The sequence below is a fragment of the Numenius arquata genome, chromosome 9, assembly GCF_964106895.1.
Source record: "Numenius arquata chromosome 9, bNumArq3.hap1.1, whole genome shotgun sequence".
Taxonomy (NCBI): Eukaryota; Metazoa; Chordata; class Aves; order Charadriiformes; family Scolopacidae; genus Numenius; species Numenius arquata.
This window is the reverse complement of record NC_133584.1, coordinates 61,487,911-61,503,274: the sequence shown is the minus strand read 5'-3', so window position 1 is coordinate 61,503,274 and position 15,364 is coordinate 61,487,911. Positions and strand designations below refer to the sequence as shown.

At 48.8% G+C, this 15,364-nt stretch overlaps 1 protein-coding gene across 1 annotated transcript in view; it reads right to left on the bottom strand.

The window, feature by feature from the left end:
* Positions 1 to 15,364, bottom strand: part of DTNB (dystrobrevin beta) — a 138,338-nt gene that overhangs the window by 69,996 nt on the left and 52,978 nt on the right. The window contains exons 9-10 of the mRNA XM_074153671.1: positions 9,328 to 9,405; positions 1,789 to 1,878 (exon numbers count right to left, since the gene is read on the bottom strand). Coding sequence (XP_074009772.1) covers positions 1,789 to 1,878; positions 9,328 to 9,405 — 168 coding nt within the window. The remainder of the gene's footprint in view (positions 1 to 1,788; positions 1,879 to 9,327; positions 9,406 to 15,364) is intronic.

Genomic DNA, 15,364 nt, shown 5'->3' with positions numbered 1-15,364 from the left:
CAGTGAAACTGGGATTTAAATTATTCTCTTCGCGTTTGGCTCCTTCTGGGAGTACACCGTTACTCTGGTAACGGCACCAAGTGATTTTTTAAAATTTAAAGACCTGAAAGAGTGAGAACCTCTCCCCCAGCCAGTTGTAACATGGCAGCTATGAGCTACACACGGTATTTCAGTGTCGTACCCTCCTCAAGCTGCACTCCTTTCTATCTCCAAACCCTATGATTACAGTCACTGAGTAAAGGTGAGAGTCTGAAATTCCTTGGTTTTTTATTGTCTGGTGGACAATGTTATGGGCTTTCAGTTCACACCAGGTGACAGCAGGCAACGGTGATTCACTGCCAAGAAAAAAACTGACTTTCCCCAGAGATCCAGCCAGCCGGAACGCACCTCATCCATGCAGCAGCGGAATACAAATTTCTACGTGACAGAGGGATGAAACAGGACTCTAAAAATATTATCCAGAGGATGACACATGGATAGAGCGAGGACTTTACGTATAGCCTTCGGATCACTAAACATCCTTCTCCTTCCCAGCACAGCTCTGGCTCCGTAAAGCATAATTTAATTAGGTCCAAAAGCAGAATTCAGAAAGCCTCCTGGCTACGTCCTGTGGTGAAACGGGAGAGCCACGTTTGGGGGCTTTAGGGTAAAACTTCTCTATAGACACAGACGTGAAATATAAATGAGCACGAATACTGAAGCTGAGATAAAAGAAATTAATTCTTCAAAGCGTTAGCGTGGTTTGGAAAGGCACAGGCAGAAACAGTCCTATTAAGGAGGTTGTGTTGATGGGACCGAGAGGTTGCCTGTTTAGCCCAGGTGACAAAGGTGGTGACAGGAGGGGACATCTGTCTGTGACCGCGTTTGGGGTGGGGAGGTAAAAGCACTGAGAAGAAACAAGAACAGTTGGAGTTATAGGACAACGTTGGCAGAAGAACTAATGGGCACGAGCTGGCTGGGAGAAAAAATCAGGTGGAAATTATTTTCCTACTGGTGAAAGATGAGAATGGTCACAGAGAGAAAAATTATCATCTGACTCATTTGGGACAATGTTAATTGGATCACGTGAGGGACTGTGTAACACAGTGGCTGTAACAGGGTGGGAACGGACACAAATCCATCCCTTCCTACCTGGTGTGTGTGTGTGGATGTATTTTGTGTTTTCAGAAGATTTTGGAGAATAGCGATGCATTTCCCTCCCTTTGCCAGCAGAGGCCAAATCACAGAATGGTTGGGGTTGGAAGGGACCTCTGGAGATCATCTCCTCCAACCCCCTGCCAGAGCAGGGTCACCCAGAGCAGGTCCCACAGGAACGTGTCCAGGCGGGGTTTGAATGTCTCCAGAGAAGGAGACTCCACCACCTCTCTGGGCAGCCTCTTCCAGGGCTCTGCCACCCTCACAGGAAAGAAGTTCCTCCTCATGTTTAGATGGAACTTCTTATGTTCCAGTTTGTGCCCGTTCCCCCTTGTCCTGTCACTGGGCACCACTGGAAAAAGACTGGCCCCATCCTCCTGACACCCACCCTTTAAGTTGATCACCCTATAGGCGTTGATCAGATCCCCCCTCAGCCTTCTCTTCTCCAGACTAAAAAGACCCGAGTCCCTCAGCCTTTCCTTGTAAGAGAGATGTTTCTAGGCCCCTCACCATCCACCATCCCCGCAGCCTCCGCTGGACTCTCTCCACCAGTTCCCTGTCTTTCGTGAACCAGGGGGGTCCAGAACTGTTCCCAGTGCTCCAAATACCTTTGGCTGGAAGGTCCCTCCCCAGGGAAGGTCCCCTAACACTAACCGTGGGCCGCTCTGCAGCCGGCTCACCAAGGCTGCGATCAGGGCGTGCTCGTCCGCTAGCCGGCCGGCGGCATCCGGGGGGCACGGCGACCTGCCAGCCGCGGGGGGAAGAGAGAGCAAACAGAACAACGGGGTGAATACAGAGCAAATAATCCATGGGCGTCAACGAAACAAAGGGTTAAGAAAAATAAATCAAAACAAACAGATGAACAATTAAAAAACATGAATATGTTCCCGCAAGTCGCGTGAGAAGCATACCTTCTGCGGTTAAAAGTTTAAAACACAGATTGGAGGGACGTTTTGGGGTCTAAATGAGCAATGACCACAGCGGTGGAGCGTCCCTGAGCCCACCGTCACACCGGGACAGACCCCGGCCCGGCTCCGACGTTCCCAGCAGGACGGGCATCCTCAGGGAGCTCACCTGGGACCGCAGCCCCCCAGCCCGAGCAGAACTTACCCTTCTGCCTCCAAACAGCTCCAAAACCACCCCAAACCACACCGGGTTGCAGTTTTGTTGCTGCGTCTAAAATCAGAACCGAAAGCGCCCAGCCTCTCTCATAGTAATAAACGAGAACACGAGGAAAGTGATAAAAACTTAAAATATCGGTGGTTGCTATCAGCAGAACCACCCCCTAGCAGGGGTTCGTTAAATGAATGATGGTGTATTTCTTTTGTGTTCTCAGGACTCATAAAAATAAAGCCACTCCGGTTGTGAATATTCCTATGAGCAGAGATTGAACGCAAGAAATAATGTGTCAGCAGTAACTCCCCAGAAATCACTACTCGTCTGTACGGCCCGACTAAAACCTGCTGGTTTCTGCCAGGCTTGTGACGGCAGCATCTCAGAAACCCTGACAGAATAGGGGAAAAGGCTTCTTTTTTGACCCCAGGCGCCGCACACAAAGGCAGCAACACCTTCTCCTCCAGCCCGAAGGAGGGACACAGGCCTCGGCCGCGCCAGGGAGCCTCCGGGGCCAGGTGAGGTTCTGCCTGCAGGACTTTGCCTAAAAGACGGCTCTGGAGCGTGTATCACTATTATTTCAGCACAATCCGCAACTCTTCCGAGTGTACGAGAAATTCCTTTTTTCATTTCTACGTCAGCTCTTCAAGCCGCTCTTTCGATTTACAAACCGCAGTTAATTCCTTCTCCACGCGCGTCCAGGAAGGGTTTGTCTCAGAAGCTTTTACAAACACGGCATTTATTGCTCTCAGCATCGGCGCAGCCGTGCTACGGAAACAGAATGCACATTTTTCAGACATACAAACTCTTTTCCTCTCTGTGATGTGCAGCAACATGTCAGAGAGCTCTGCCAGGAGCAGAATGAGACCTTATAAAAAAAAAAAAAAAAAAAAAAAAAAAGCAGTAAAAATGGAATTACCCGCGTCAACCCCCGCAGGCAACGAGCAACCTTTGGAATAAAGGGTTGGAATAAGAAAGAGACTTAACGTTAACCACTGCTTGGAAGAGTCTGTAAGCGCTTGGAGAAGCCCCAGTACCGGCGAGTGCTGAAAAGCTTCATTTTGGCTGTGCTCTGCAGCGGGCACATTGCTGCAACCACAGCAATTCAGATTCCAAGACCTTTTCCATTATAACTCATTACTCGGGCTCCTTTGAGAAGGAAAAAGCCCGACAGAAATGACCACGTTTTTAACTCAAAATGGGAATAGCGCTAACAGGGATCAGCATTCCTGCTTTGGGAGGAAAAATAAGACTTGGAGTAAATTAACGTGCATCTGAACCCCATTCCCAGCACGTATTAGATTCTCCCTTCGCATTTGTGAGCCTGCCGGGAGGTCCCCCAGCCCCCCTGGGGACGTTGCTCAGCAGCCTCCAACCCTCCGAAAAGCAGGGAATGCAGAATTAAGGTGCCCGTCCCAGGATGGCACCGAGACAATCATGGAATGGTTTGGGTTGGAAGGAACCTCAAAGCCCCCCCAGTGCCACCCCCTGCCCTGGGCAGGGACACCTCCCACCAGACCAGCTTGCTCCAAGCCCCCTCCAACCTGGCCTTGAACCCCTCCAGGGGTGGGGCAGCCACAGCTTCTCTGGGCAACCTGGGCCAGGCTCTCACCACCCTCAGAGAAGCAGCAGCAGCAAAGGCTCTGGGGAATTAGGGAGGATTAGGGGCTGAATGCCGATTGACAAAATTCCCACAAAAAGGAGAAGATAGCCTGACGGGGGTTGTAGTAACCCATCTCAGACAACGATTTGGTTGCGGTGGCTCCCACCTGACGTGCCGTCTTGGCTTTTGGGCAGCAGATGCAGAGGTGGCTGGAGACACATCCATGAGCTTTAAGGTCCCTTCCAACCCAAACCATTCTGCCAGTCTATGACTATTCATGCATCTTATTTTATTTTCTGTCGCTCAAAGCTGTCTATATTAGTTTCACCTGATTGATCCACAGGACCACCCTGAACGGGTGGCTTGTCCTCCGGAGAACCTCCAGTACCTCCCTTGCGACGCGTCAGCGTGACATTTGCGTATGCCTGTTCCCTGTTTCATCGTGTGAGCTGCCACGACACAAACCCAGTAACGCTGAACCGGGAACAGACCCCGTGGGATCCCACCTCACACGTGCTCCCTCTTTGGTAGGAAAATATTGATATTTTCTTTCTCCCACTGCCGTTTTTCAGCTGGTGTTGCGCCCACGCAACGGCAGCTCCAACCAGTCCGCATTTACCTGGTTTATTTGCGAAAATACCACATGGGATACAGTGTCAAAAGCTTTGTGAGTCAATCTGTGCTAAATTAGTGCTTCCCCCTCCTTCCCGAGGCCGCCCACCCCATTTCCAGTCTTTGACACAGATAAGGCAGCTGTTTATACTCCCTGCCCCTCTACGTGGGCACGGACCCACTGTTTTATAACGCGCTCAGGAATCTGACTGTGACTTCCAGAGACCTATTTCAGCAAAAATATTCACGACAAAGAGATACTTTTACCCCTTTTCTAGAAAGCAAGTCCATTTTGGTATTACGTGGGTCTATACAAGGTATGATGGTGCACATGGCAGCCCACCCAGGCTCCTGCCGCCCAACTCCCTTCCCCAAAACCTCCTTGAGCTCAAACTGTGGCTAAAATGGATCTAAGGATCTCTAGAGGTCACACAGGTCTGAGCAGCAGAATAGCAGAAAGCGAATTTATTCCACCTGGGTCAAAAAAACCCAGCAGAGTGGGCAATAACGGTGGTTTCAGTCACTTTGGGGTGGGATTGGCGACTGGACGGCCGGGAGGAAACGTCAGAGAGATGAATGTGGCCATGTGAACGAAGGAGAAAAAATGCAAATTGGAAATGGTCAGAAGATAAATGAAGCCAGCCAAGGAAATAAACACCACTCCGGGTTACAGAACTTAAAAAAACCAAAGGACAGCATCGATGTGAAACGCGCCAATGCAGAGCTGAGGGCAGAGGAGTCTCTGGAGCTCTGGTGAAGAAGCTGGGAACTCCCTGGTCAGGCAAACACACAGCCCCAGGGAGGGACAGAGCTGGGGGGCAATCGGTGGTACCGGAGATGGCAGAGCTCAACAGGGACAAACAAAACCAAAGGCAGGAGGAGAAGGAGGGACGAAGAAGAGCAGATAATCAGTGACGTTAGGAGGAGACGACTGAAAATAAATCCAAGTTAGAGTTAGTGGAAATAAGACCTCTCAGAGAGGAAAAAGGAAGGGGTTTGAATATTGTCCAGGCAGGTGACATCGCATCCCTTTCTGCTTCAGTTCTTAAGTTGCAAATAATTTTCTTTTTAGGCTGTAAGAACGTGTTTCACCTGACCAAATGCACTGTCTGTAGCCTCCAGGCTCCTGAGAAACCAGAAAAAAGGAATGGAATATTTTGTTGTGTTACAGGGTAGGTCGTTGAAAAGGACTTCTACTTGACAGACCTTTCTCAGTCCACGGGAGAAACTTTTGCCCCCCCAGACACATATTACGGGAGGTTTCTCGACAGGAGCGAGGTGACTGCCCTGCCTTCCCGGGAGAGAAAAGGGGCATCGCTGGGCTGCTCCCCTCTCACAGGGGACATCTAAGTCGGGGACACCTAAGTCGGGGACATCTGAACCGGGGATATCTGAACCAGGTCCATCCACTCCAGAAGAGTTTATTTGCCCAGCTCAGGAGGAAAAGTCTCTGCTGTGGACGACCGAGCAGCTGAGATGATTGTCCCTCTCACACGTCTGTAGGACCCATAATGGGTTTTTGGGAAAAACAGAATGCTCCATCCATGTTTTCCCACAGTATATACATGAGCAAGACTGAAATATAACACATTTAAATTCCAATGTGGATCTGCAACGTAAAAGATGCTGCACGACCTACGGACTGACCACGAGAAAACAAATGATTTAAAATATTTAAAGAGGGAAACACACGCCATTAACCCAACGGAGGACGGGTTCTCTTTGGGAACAGAATTACCGACAGAAGAATTGCGCACATTGACCAGAAAAAAAATCTACTCCTCCGGTAATTTAGAATAAATTAGCTAACGCAAGTAACATCTAATGGGCTTAGCCTTGTCTTGCAGAAGAGACATAATCATCCCCATTTATTTAGAAAGGCTCCTTGGCTGTAAAGATCAGAGAAATGCTGTGTTTTGCTGTCTCACAGGTAAGAAATATAGGCAAGGCTGCATTAACTTTTCCCCTTTGTAAACATCTCGATAAATGTAGGGAACATCTGTCCCCCCCATCCCATAATACACTATGGAATGTAAATGTGCCATTGAATCAATCAGCTTTTTTTGTTTGGAAACTTACATTTTGCAAGATGAAAAATATCAAAATGGTGATGTTACATACCTAAACGTGAAAAAGCTCCACAGCTGAGCGTGGCCACAGCTCCGCTCCCGCTCCCCCAACTGCCAGAAAAACCTTCCCCTGACCCCATTCTGTCCACAGCACTTCAGAGCCGACAGAAATCCCTGCCTCCTGCAAAATATAGTTATGGAAATGGTGGGATCTGGAGAGTTCATTGCCCCTCTGGGTATTTTCCCAGTGAAAGCAGAGGACGAGGAGCCTGGAAACGCCAGAGGTTCCTCTGAGGGACGTGCCGGAACTGAGGAGGAGCGTTGATGAGGGCTCCTTTGGGCGGTTTGTTTTTCACTTTTTAGTTCACAAAAAAAGCCAGCTCAGGCATTAAAATCCTGTTCTTTCAGCTCAGTCTTATTCCAAACAAACCAGTTGTCAAAGCAGGGGTTATTTTCATGTTTTTAAGAGCAGGGAATCACAAAAAGAGGTTTCAATCGTGCCCGGACACTGAATGGTGGCGTTCACTGTGTCCTGGAGAGCGAGAAGCTCCACGGAGCAACTGCCCCCATCCCATCCTTTGGCACCTCTTGTGCAACGAATGGATGCAACCTCCACGGGAACCACAGGATCGTCGAAACAGAATGATTTGGGTGGGAAGGGATCTTAAAGACCATCCTGTCCCACCCCCTGCCATGGGCAGGGACACCTCCCACCACACCAGCTTGCTCCAAGCCCCCTCCAACCTGGCCTTGAACCCCTCCAGGGATGGGGCAGCCACAGCTTCTCTGGGCAACCTGGGCCAGGCTCTCACCACCCTCACAGCAAAGAACTTCTTCCCCACATCTCAGCTCCATCTCCCCTCTGTCAGTGTCAAACCCTTCCCCCTCCTCCTATGGCTACATGCCCTTGTAAGAAGACCACCGATGTTCTGGGTTAGCTCTGTCTGTCCAGACAGCAATAGAATCACAGAATCATAGAATTGTCTGCGTTGGAAGGGACCTTTAAGATCATCTGGTCCAACCATCAACCTAACTCTGATAAAAACCATCACTAACCCATGTCTCTAAGCACTATGTCAACCCGGCTTTTGAATATCTCCAGGGATGGTGCCTCAACCCCTTCCCTGGGCAGCCCATTCCAAGGCTTAACAACCCTTTCAGTGTAAAAATTTTTCCCAATATCTACATCTCCAGGAAACCCGGGAACAGGGAACTAACTTCCTGATAGTATGTGGATGCAATTAAATACATACATTAAAAAGCGGTTATCTTTTTCCAACAAAACCATGTTCAGGTATCCCTTTACTATTCCTTCCAAACAGCAAAACAAAAGCCCCTTACTCTTGGACTAGTCTGCCGGCGGAAGATGGGATATGGTAGCGCGAAGGAAGGAAGTTTAATGAAGGTATATAAAATTGTAAAATGCTCTTCGGAATGGGAAGGATTTAGGCAGGACACTGCCTTTTGCTCATACTATAACATCACTCTCACAGAAGTGAAATATATTCCCAGGAAACGCTACTCTGCTTTGCTGGTGCCCTTTCATTATTTTTCAGCCCTGAGGACACCCAAAGGCGGGGGGAGCCCTCTCCTTCCTCTGGGCAGGGTGAATTGTGTGTCCGCAGACAGGAAAACACGGAACTTCCCACATTTTCACCCGCCATTCATTCCAGGTATATAAAATATAAAACGCAGTCCATTTTAGGAACAAAATTCGGCTTCCAAAAATCTAACAAATTCGGCTTTTCTGCTGGAAAGCGGCCAGTTTGAGCAGCCTGGGGAGGGTAAGCTGCGGATGGGAGCCCCCCCAGCTCACCGAGGCCACCCCAGGGACCCGGCCGTCCCTCTCTCCCGCTGCCAAGACGCGCCAGAGCCTCCGGCCAGGGAAAGGGGGCCCTTAATTTCAGTCAGCGACGGTCTTTTACACCACGGGTTACCCTACAGCAACAGTAACTGCAATAAATCTTGGGGAAAACGCTGTCATCAGACATATGTGAACTGACAAAAGAGAAATATAGGACATTTTCAAAGGGGGAAACCCCCGTTTCTCCTCCTTCCTTCACCCTGTTATTAACTCCCGACACCTGTACGTTTTCCAGGTTTAAAGAATCAGAGGATACCAAGGCAACCCAGACATGTGGTTCTGCGCCCCGACAAAGTCGATGATGGATGAACCATCAACCTTCAGCCTATTCAGCACTAAAAGCCTCAAAATACTCGGCAATATTACACCGTACAGGGGTGGGCGGGTGCTGTGACAGACACAGACCCTCTTTCAAGCTGAGGCAAGAGCCAGGTATTTCAGCTTTCCTGCTCGACGCTAAATCCACAGAGCTAGTAATGTGATTTTTTTTAGTAATTTTAATAATTTAGTAATACGATTTCCCACTGTAACCAGCCAGTTTGAGGGGGTACAGTCACGTAACCCTAAAGCAGAGGTCACGCAGAAGTCACTGGACCTTGAAATGCCCTTTCCAATTTCCAAATTCAACTCACACCCAGATGCCTCCAGTGTTCCTGGGCGGCTCAGAGTCCTCTGGCAGCCCGGCTGTGTTTGGGGGAGACCCAGCGCTAACGCGATAGACTCGTTAGGTAAAACCTCTCCAGCAGAACAGAACAACCTTTGTGAGCAGGAGAGCCTGAGATACAACACAACCTGGAAGCGAGGGGCTACTGAAAAGGAAACCCAAACATATCTCTTCAGCTATTCCTTCAGCCGCACTCGTGGAATGACATCGACTCCAATAAAAGAAAATCACTCGGAACTGAAGGGGCGGCATCACAAGGCGCGCGTACCTCTTTGTCGGGGTGGGTGCTCCAGAGGACATGTGGGTCACCATGGTGTCGTTCATGTTAGTCAGAGGCCGGGGAGGACTGAAACAGAAATATTTATTCCAGTTAGTGATTTAAAAAATAAAAACCACAAAAAGGAACCCGACTCCCCACCCCCCCGCCCCGGGAAGAGGCCGTCGCTGTGCTCTGTCACTGCACCAGGGCCAGCAGCAGAACCTGCTTTGCCCAAAGATGCTCAAAGAGCTCGATCTGCTCCAGCCCAATCGCTTTTCACAATCCACGTGTTACACTAAAAGGAAGATAAAATGAATATTTGTCATTAAATCTCTGACCTTTGGCGTGGCCCAGCAGTTCCAGCAGGTGAAGGAACCACTCAGCGTTTGAAATGTTTAAGGAAATTAAGCAAAGATCTATCATGACAAGCCATTTATACAGCAGCCACACGCACCATCTGCTTGGGTTTTGTTTCACTAAGTTAAAGGTAGTTGGACAAAAACAAACCGGTGGAGCCCCGTGTTCCTCACTGCCCGATAAAGCACAGCCGAGGGCCGGCGCTCCACCTAACGGACTTCAAGTAACAAATCCTACATGAGGACGCGTTTCCCATCACCCACAGAAACTCACCCGAGGGGGGTTGCTATTCTGAGTGAAGGGTAATTCTTTATTTCACGACAACATTGCTTTTATACGACCCCTCTCATAAGAAAGTGGATGCAATTCACCACTTGCAATCTGGTTTCAGCATCATTACGAGACACTTCCCCAAGTTCATCCCAGTTCTGTAAATACCAGTGTCCTCCATTTTCCAGCTAAATCCTTGCTAACGCTGATAAAGGCAAAGAGAAACATTAAATACAAACACCTGGGTAAAAGATTTCTAATAGCACAATTCTGTCTTCTTTATTACGCCTGATAAAGCCTTTCCCAGCGCAGAGAATTTCTTGAGGCCGTTTATACGTTTTTAGGGAATGCCTTTTCAAAAAGCTGTAACTCTGTCGGGATAACACTATATATTTTCTTGTATAACCAGGAAAAAATGGTATTGTTGGTGAGAGCAGGAGGACGCTGGAGGCACCTCCACAGTGATGCTGCAGTAACGAGAGCTGTCTGAGGAACCTGGGACTTTTGGGGCAGGTCGAGCTCATTGTACCAAACCCTCTAGTTTAGAGGGAAGGTAACTGAACCCCCTCCCCAGGGGACAGGCGGCATCTGCTACAGCCCAGCAACGCAACGGAAAAAACCACAAATGCTCTTGAATCAGCTGCTGAGGAGAGGGTTTTATGATTTGACATTTTTCTCACCCAAAAACGGGTTTTCTCACCAAAAAACGTAACTAACCGGACACCCAAGGCAGGAGAAAGCCCCAAACTCTCTGGCAGAGCCACCCAGAAGATGCACCCAGAGCAGTTACCCCTCTCCCAGCCTCGGCTGTAGCCCAGGATTAAAACAACTTCGATGTCCATCAAGAAGAGCTCACAACTTTCTGTCAAAACTTCTGTTTTGTCAGGTTTAACTGTTCAGGTTTGACTCATCTGGCCCTGACGGCGTGTCCGATCAGCCCGGGTGCCCTCGGGAAGAAAAGCACCTAAAACCAAGCAGTGAAATAAGAGAAATCTTTCAGGTCCCCGGGAGCCAGGGCAGATGTGGCAGCCCCAGAAGCGGAGAAACCAAACTCCTTAAATCCTCTCTTTTTCCCCTGCTGTTTACGAGAAGCGAGACCAGCCTGTGCCGGGGAGCACAAATCAAGATACCCACAATCTGCGGTGATGGGAGGAGGGGGAAGGGTTTGACACTGACAGAGGGGAGATGGAGATGAGATGTGGGGAAGAAGTTCTTTGCTGTGAGGGTGGTGAGAGCCTGGCCCAGGTTGCCCAGAGAAGCTGTGGCTGCCCCATCCCTGGAGGGGTTCAAGGCCAGGTTGGAGGGGGCTTGGAGCAACCTGCTCTGGTGGGAGGTGTCCCTGGATGGAACTGGGTGGACTTTAAGGTGCCTTCCCACCCAAAGCATTCCATGATTCTATTTACTCTTATTAACTACTGTCTCCTACCAGCAGTAAAACCCGAGACCCAGCAGTGACCAAAGCTGCTCTCACATCCAGTCTCACTAACCTTGTCTAAATACGAGACTAATCTGGTCTAAAAATGAGACACAAGAAATAGATTAGTCGCTATTTTGTGTCAACGCTTTCCCTAAGCGGGAAAATCAATCAGTGCACATTCTGAAGAAAAGCACAATTAAGCCTAGGTCTAATTACTTCCTTGTCTTCCTTCAGACTTGGTTGGTGAAGGCCCCAAAACAAAACCAGGACAATTCCGAGACCTCAGAAGTCCAAAAAAAAAATTCAATTAAAAAAAAAAAAAGAAAAAAAAAAAAAGGTAGTCAGTCTTGAGAGTTTTTGCTGTGCTGGCCAACCACCCTGCGCAGGGACCGCTACAAAAAAGCGACAGTAAACAAAATTTCCCAACCTGCCTTCTGCTCCAGCAGCTCTCCCACCTCGGGCTGCTGGCGTGCAGCAAAGCACCTCGTTTATGTGCTTCCATCAGAGCACGGCGACGCGGAAAACACAGAGCTCAGGAAAAGCATTCCATAGGTGAGGGTTAGGGGCTGTCACAGCTGCCAATACAGGAAAGAAAAAAAAAAGAGAAGGAAAAGAAGGGGGAAAGAAAAGGGGAAAAAAAGGGAAAAAGAAAAAAAAAGGGAAAAAGAAAAAAGGGAAAAAGAAAAAAAAAGGGAAAAAGAAAAAAAAGGGAAAAAGAAAAAAGGGAAAAAGAAAAAAAGGGAAAAAGAAAAAGGGAAAAAGAAAAAAAGGGAAAAAGAAAAAAAGGGAAAAAGAAAAAAAGGGAAAAAGAAAAAAAAGGGGAAAAAGAAAAAAAAGGGGAAAAAGAAAAAGGCAAAGTGTGCTCCGTCAGTCCCATCTGGGATGGATGGGGTTGATGGGTCTGAAGGCAGAGTGGCACTTGAAATCCCCCACTGGGAAAATTCTCAGGAGGGAGAGCTGAAGCGGGTCTGGAGGGTGCTGATGGCATCTCCTGCATTTCTGCCCTGTTTTGGCTCTAAGAACCAGTGTGTGTATCACAGGTAACAATTGTTCAGGTGCATTCATTAGCACTGAAATAAATGCCAGTATTTCTTTAATTCTCATATAATAACGCCTGGAATTAAGCTATTTTTAAATTAGGGATGGAATTAACGGGGATATCTGCATGATAACCATCACTCTTGTTATTTTCTCTAAAATGGTAGCTCTTGCGTTCCCATCGCCACAAACCCAACAGCTCTGGATTTCCTGCCTTTAAAGCTGAGTTTTGCTCCGTCAACTGAGAATTTCTAAACTGGTACCATTTTATAACAGATATTATTAGTTTTTTTTGGCATTGCTTCGGAACCCCACGGGCAGTCCAGGGTGTGTTTCTTTGTGCAAAGAGAATTACAGAGAATTACAACCAAAGACTGGACCGACACATGAAGGTGGGCACAAACCAAAGGATATATTGATATATTAGATATATAAAAACTGAAAAATCCTGCTGACGTTACATCCCACTGCGCTCCAGAGTGGCTGATCAGAGTCTCTGATGGCAATTGTCATTATTACTACTACTACTACTACTATTATTATTTTATTTTATTTTTACAGGCATGCTGATGGAATTTTAAGGGGAGATTTAAAGGAAAACAGATGGTTTTGTGGACGTTTGTAGGTAAAGGCCGACACAAAGCCTTTCTATGTGCCGGGCTGGCATCACAGTCCAGACCTGGATACCACAAGGGACACTTGCTTGAAGTTAAACAGAGGGACTGTAACCAACCAAATCCATAGGGAACACTAATCTATTAACTGAAAAACCCCACCGTGAACCATAAATAATGGCTGGCAAAACACAGTTGCATAAACCTGTAGAAATGGAACCGGCCCACGGCAGCCCTTTCGCTCTTCTCAGACGTGGGGTCAAGTGGAAAAAGCAATAAAGGGAGATCGATCCCTTTGTCTGGGAAGTTGATTATTTCTCGTACGGCAGTTCGGGGAGGACAAGGCACTGGGATTCATTAGAATTGTTCGTCCCTGACAACACAGGCGCTATTAGTGCTTTTTGCTTAGCACTGCCCTCCAGCTGGGGAAGACATTGACTAAAAAGCGCGATCTGATCGAACGTCACTCTCGATTTTTACTGCACGGCGTTTCCGCAGCAGGGAGGAAATGCCCGAGCAGCTCCCTGGATCTCCGGGGGGAGACTCCCACCAACAGCCATGTAAAAACTGATCTCCTTCTATTATCGTATGGTATCGGGAGGGACTCAAAGCAAGAGAAGCGTGACCTGCTTTTGGCACATCCCATTCCATAACCGCATCAATACATTTGGATACCAGCACAATAATGCTCCCTGCTCCGCCTCGGCTTTGGTTCTCGGGAGAGACCACAAAGATTCCTCCAAAGAACAGTCAGGATTGAAGTCACCCATGGTAAGGAGCATCCCTGTTGGGGAGCAGGGCCACCCAGTTCCCCCAGAGAGACAAATGCTGTGATGGTTTGAGGTGACAGAAGCAAGGCTGTGTCCCCAAAATATATCCTCTCTTCCCTGTTCCAACAGCTGATTTAATAAGAGAGATTAGAATCATACAACCATAGAATGGTTTGGGTGGGAAGGGACCTTAAAGCCCCCCCAGTGCCACCCCCTGCCCTGGGCAGGGACACCTCCCACCACAACAGGTTGCTCCAAGCCCCCTCCAACCTGGCCTTGAACCCCTCCAGGGATGGGGCAGCCACAGCTTCTCTGGGCAACCTGGGCCAGGCTCTCACCACCCTCACAGCAAAGAACTTCTTCCCCACATCTCATCTCCATCTCCCCTCTTTCAGTGTCAAACCCTTCCCCCTCCTCCTAGGGCTCCCCTCCCTCATCCAGAGTCCCTCCCCAGCTTTCCTGGAGCCCCTTGAGGGACTGGAAGGGGCTCCAAGGTCTCCCCGGAGCCTTCTCCTTGCTGCTTTTTAGAAAGAGAGCTGCCTGCTGGTACACAGTTAGGTAACTCCGTATGCAAGGTTTTGATTATTTAAACTTAAGGCTGCAAAACCACATTTTGCTCAATACTACACTTGCAAAAACATGACGTATCACAGAAACGGTGAATCAAATCACGACGCTTTGCTCTCCTGGGCTAACTCACACCGCTCGTACCGACGTTGGCTCGGGGAACGCCGCCGGGGTTTGGGTGGAAGCAGAGACCAGCTCCCGCGCTCTCACGAGGCAACAACTGCATCCACATCCCAGACCACGGCGCCGGGGAGGCGATGCCGGTTTATCACACCAACCATATCATACCAACCCCACCATTTGGCTCAGGCCAAATTCCATTAATCCCGGACTATTACCTGCTGCCATCACAACCTCCTTCTCCCACGGCACCCTGAATACTGTGGCTACGAGCCCGCTGTGGTACAGGACATCCAGGAGTGTGTGCATGTGAAACCATTATTTCTCCCAAGAATATTGCCCAAAAAACCTCAGCCCGCAGATACGGACAGAGCCCATTCTCCTGCCCTTGTCTCTCTCCCTTATTTTGCCACCTCAGTGCTATCACTGATGGGAACGCACATCACTTTTCTGCCAGTGTCACCAGCCCAAGCCATGCTAGGACTTGTCCTATGCTCATTTTCCATGGGATCCTCTGCAGCTACTTGTTAAAACTCTTGGCTGAGGAACTTCAGGACCAGCGCTCCTTCCTCCTACCTGCTTCACACACCAAACATCACGGACAACTCACTAATTGTCATTATTCTGACTTAATGATGGTCCTGCTGCTGCAGAAGGACCAAGAAAAGACTCAGCGATGTGACCAACAGCGTTTCAGCAGCAATTTCTGGTCGCCGGCAAGCAGGGATGGCTCCTGAAGGGGAGTTCACAGGGTGGAGACACTCATTACAGCCGCAGTTAATTAGGGTTTGTGCAGGAGGACCAGTAGTTCTACACCAGGACACCTAGAAAGGACTGTCTCATGGAAGAACCCCATCGTGACACCAACCTGGAGGAGACAATGGTGATTCTGG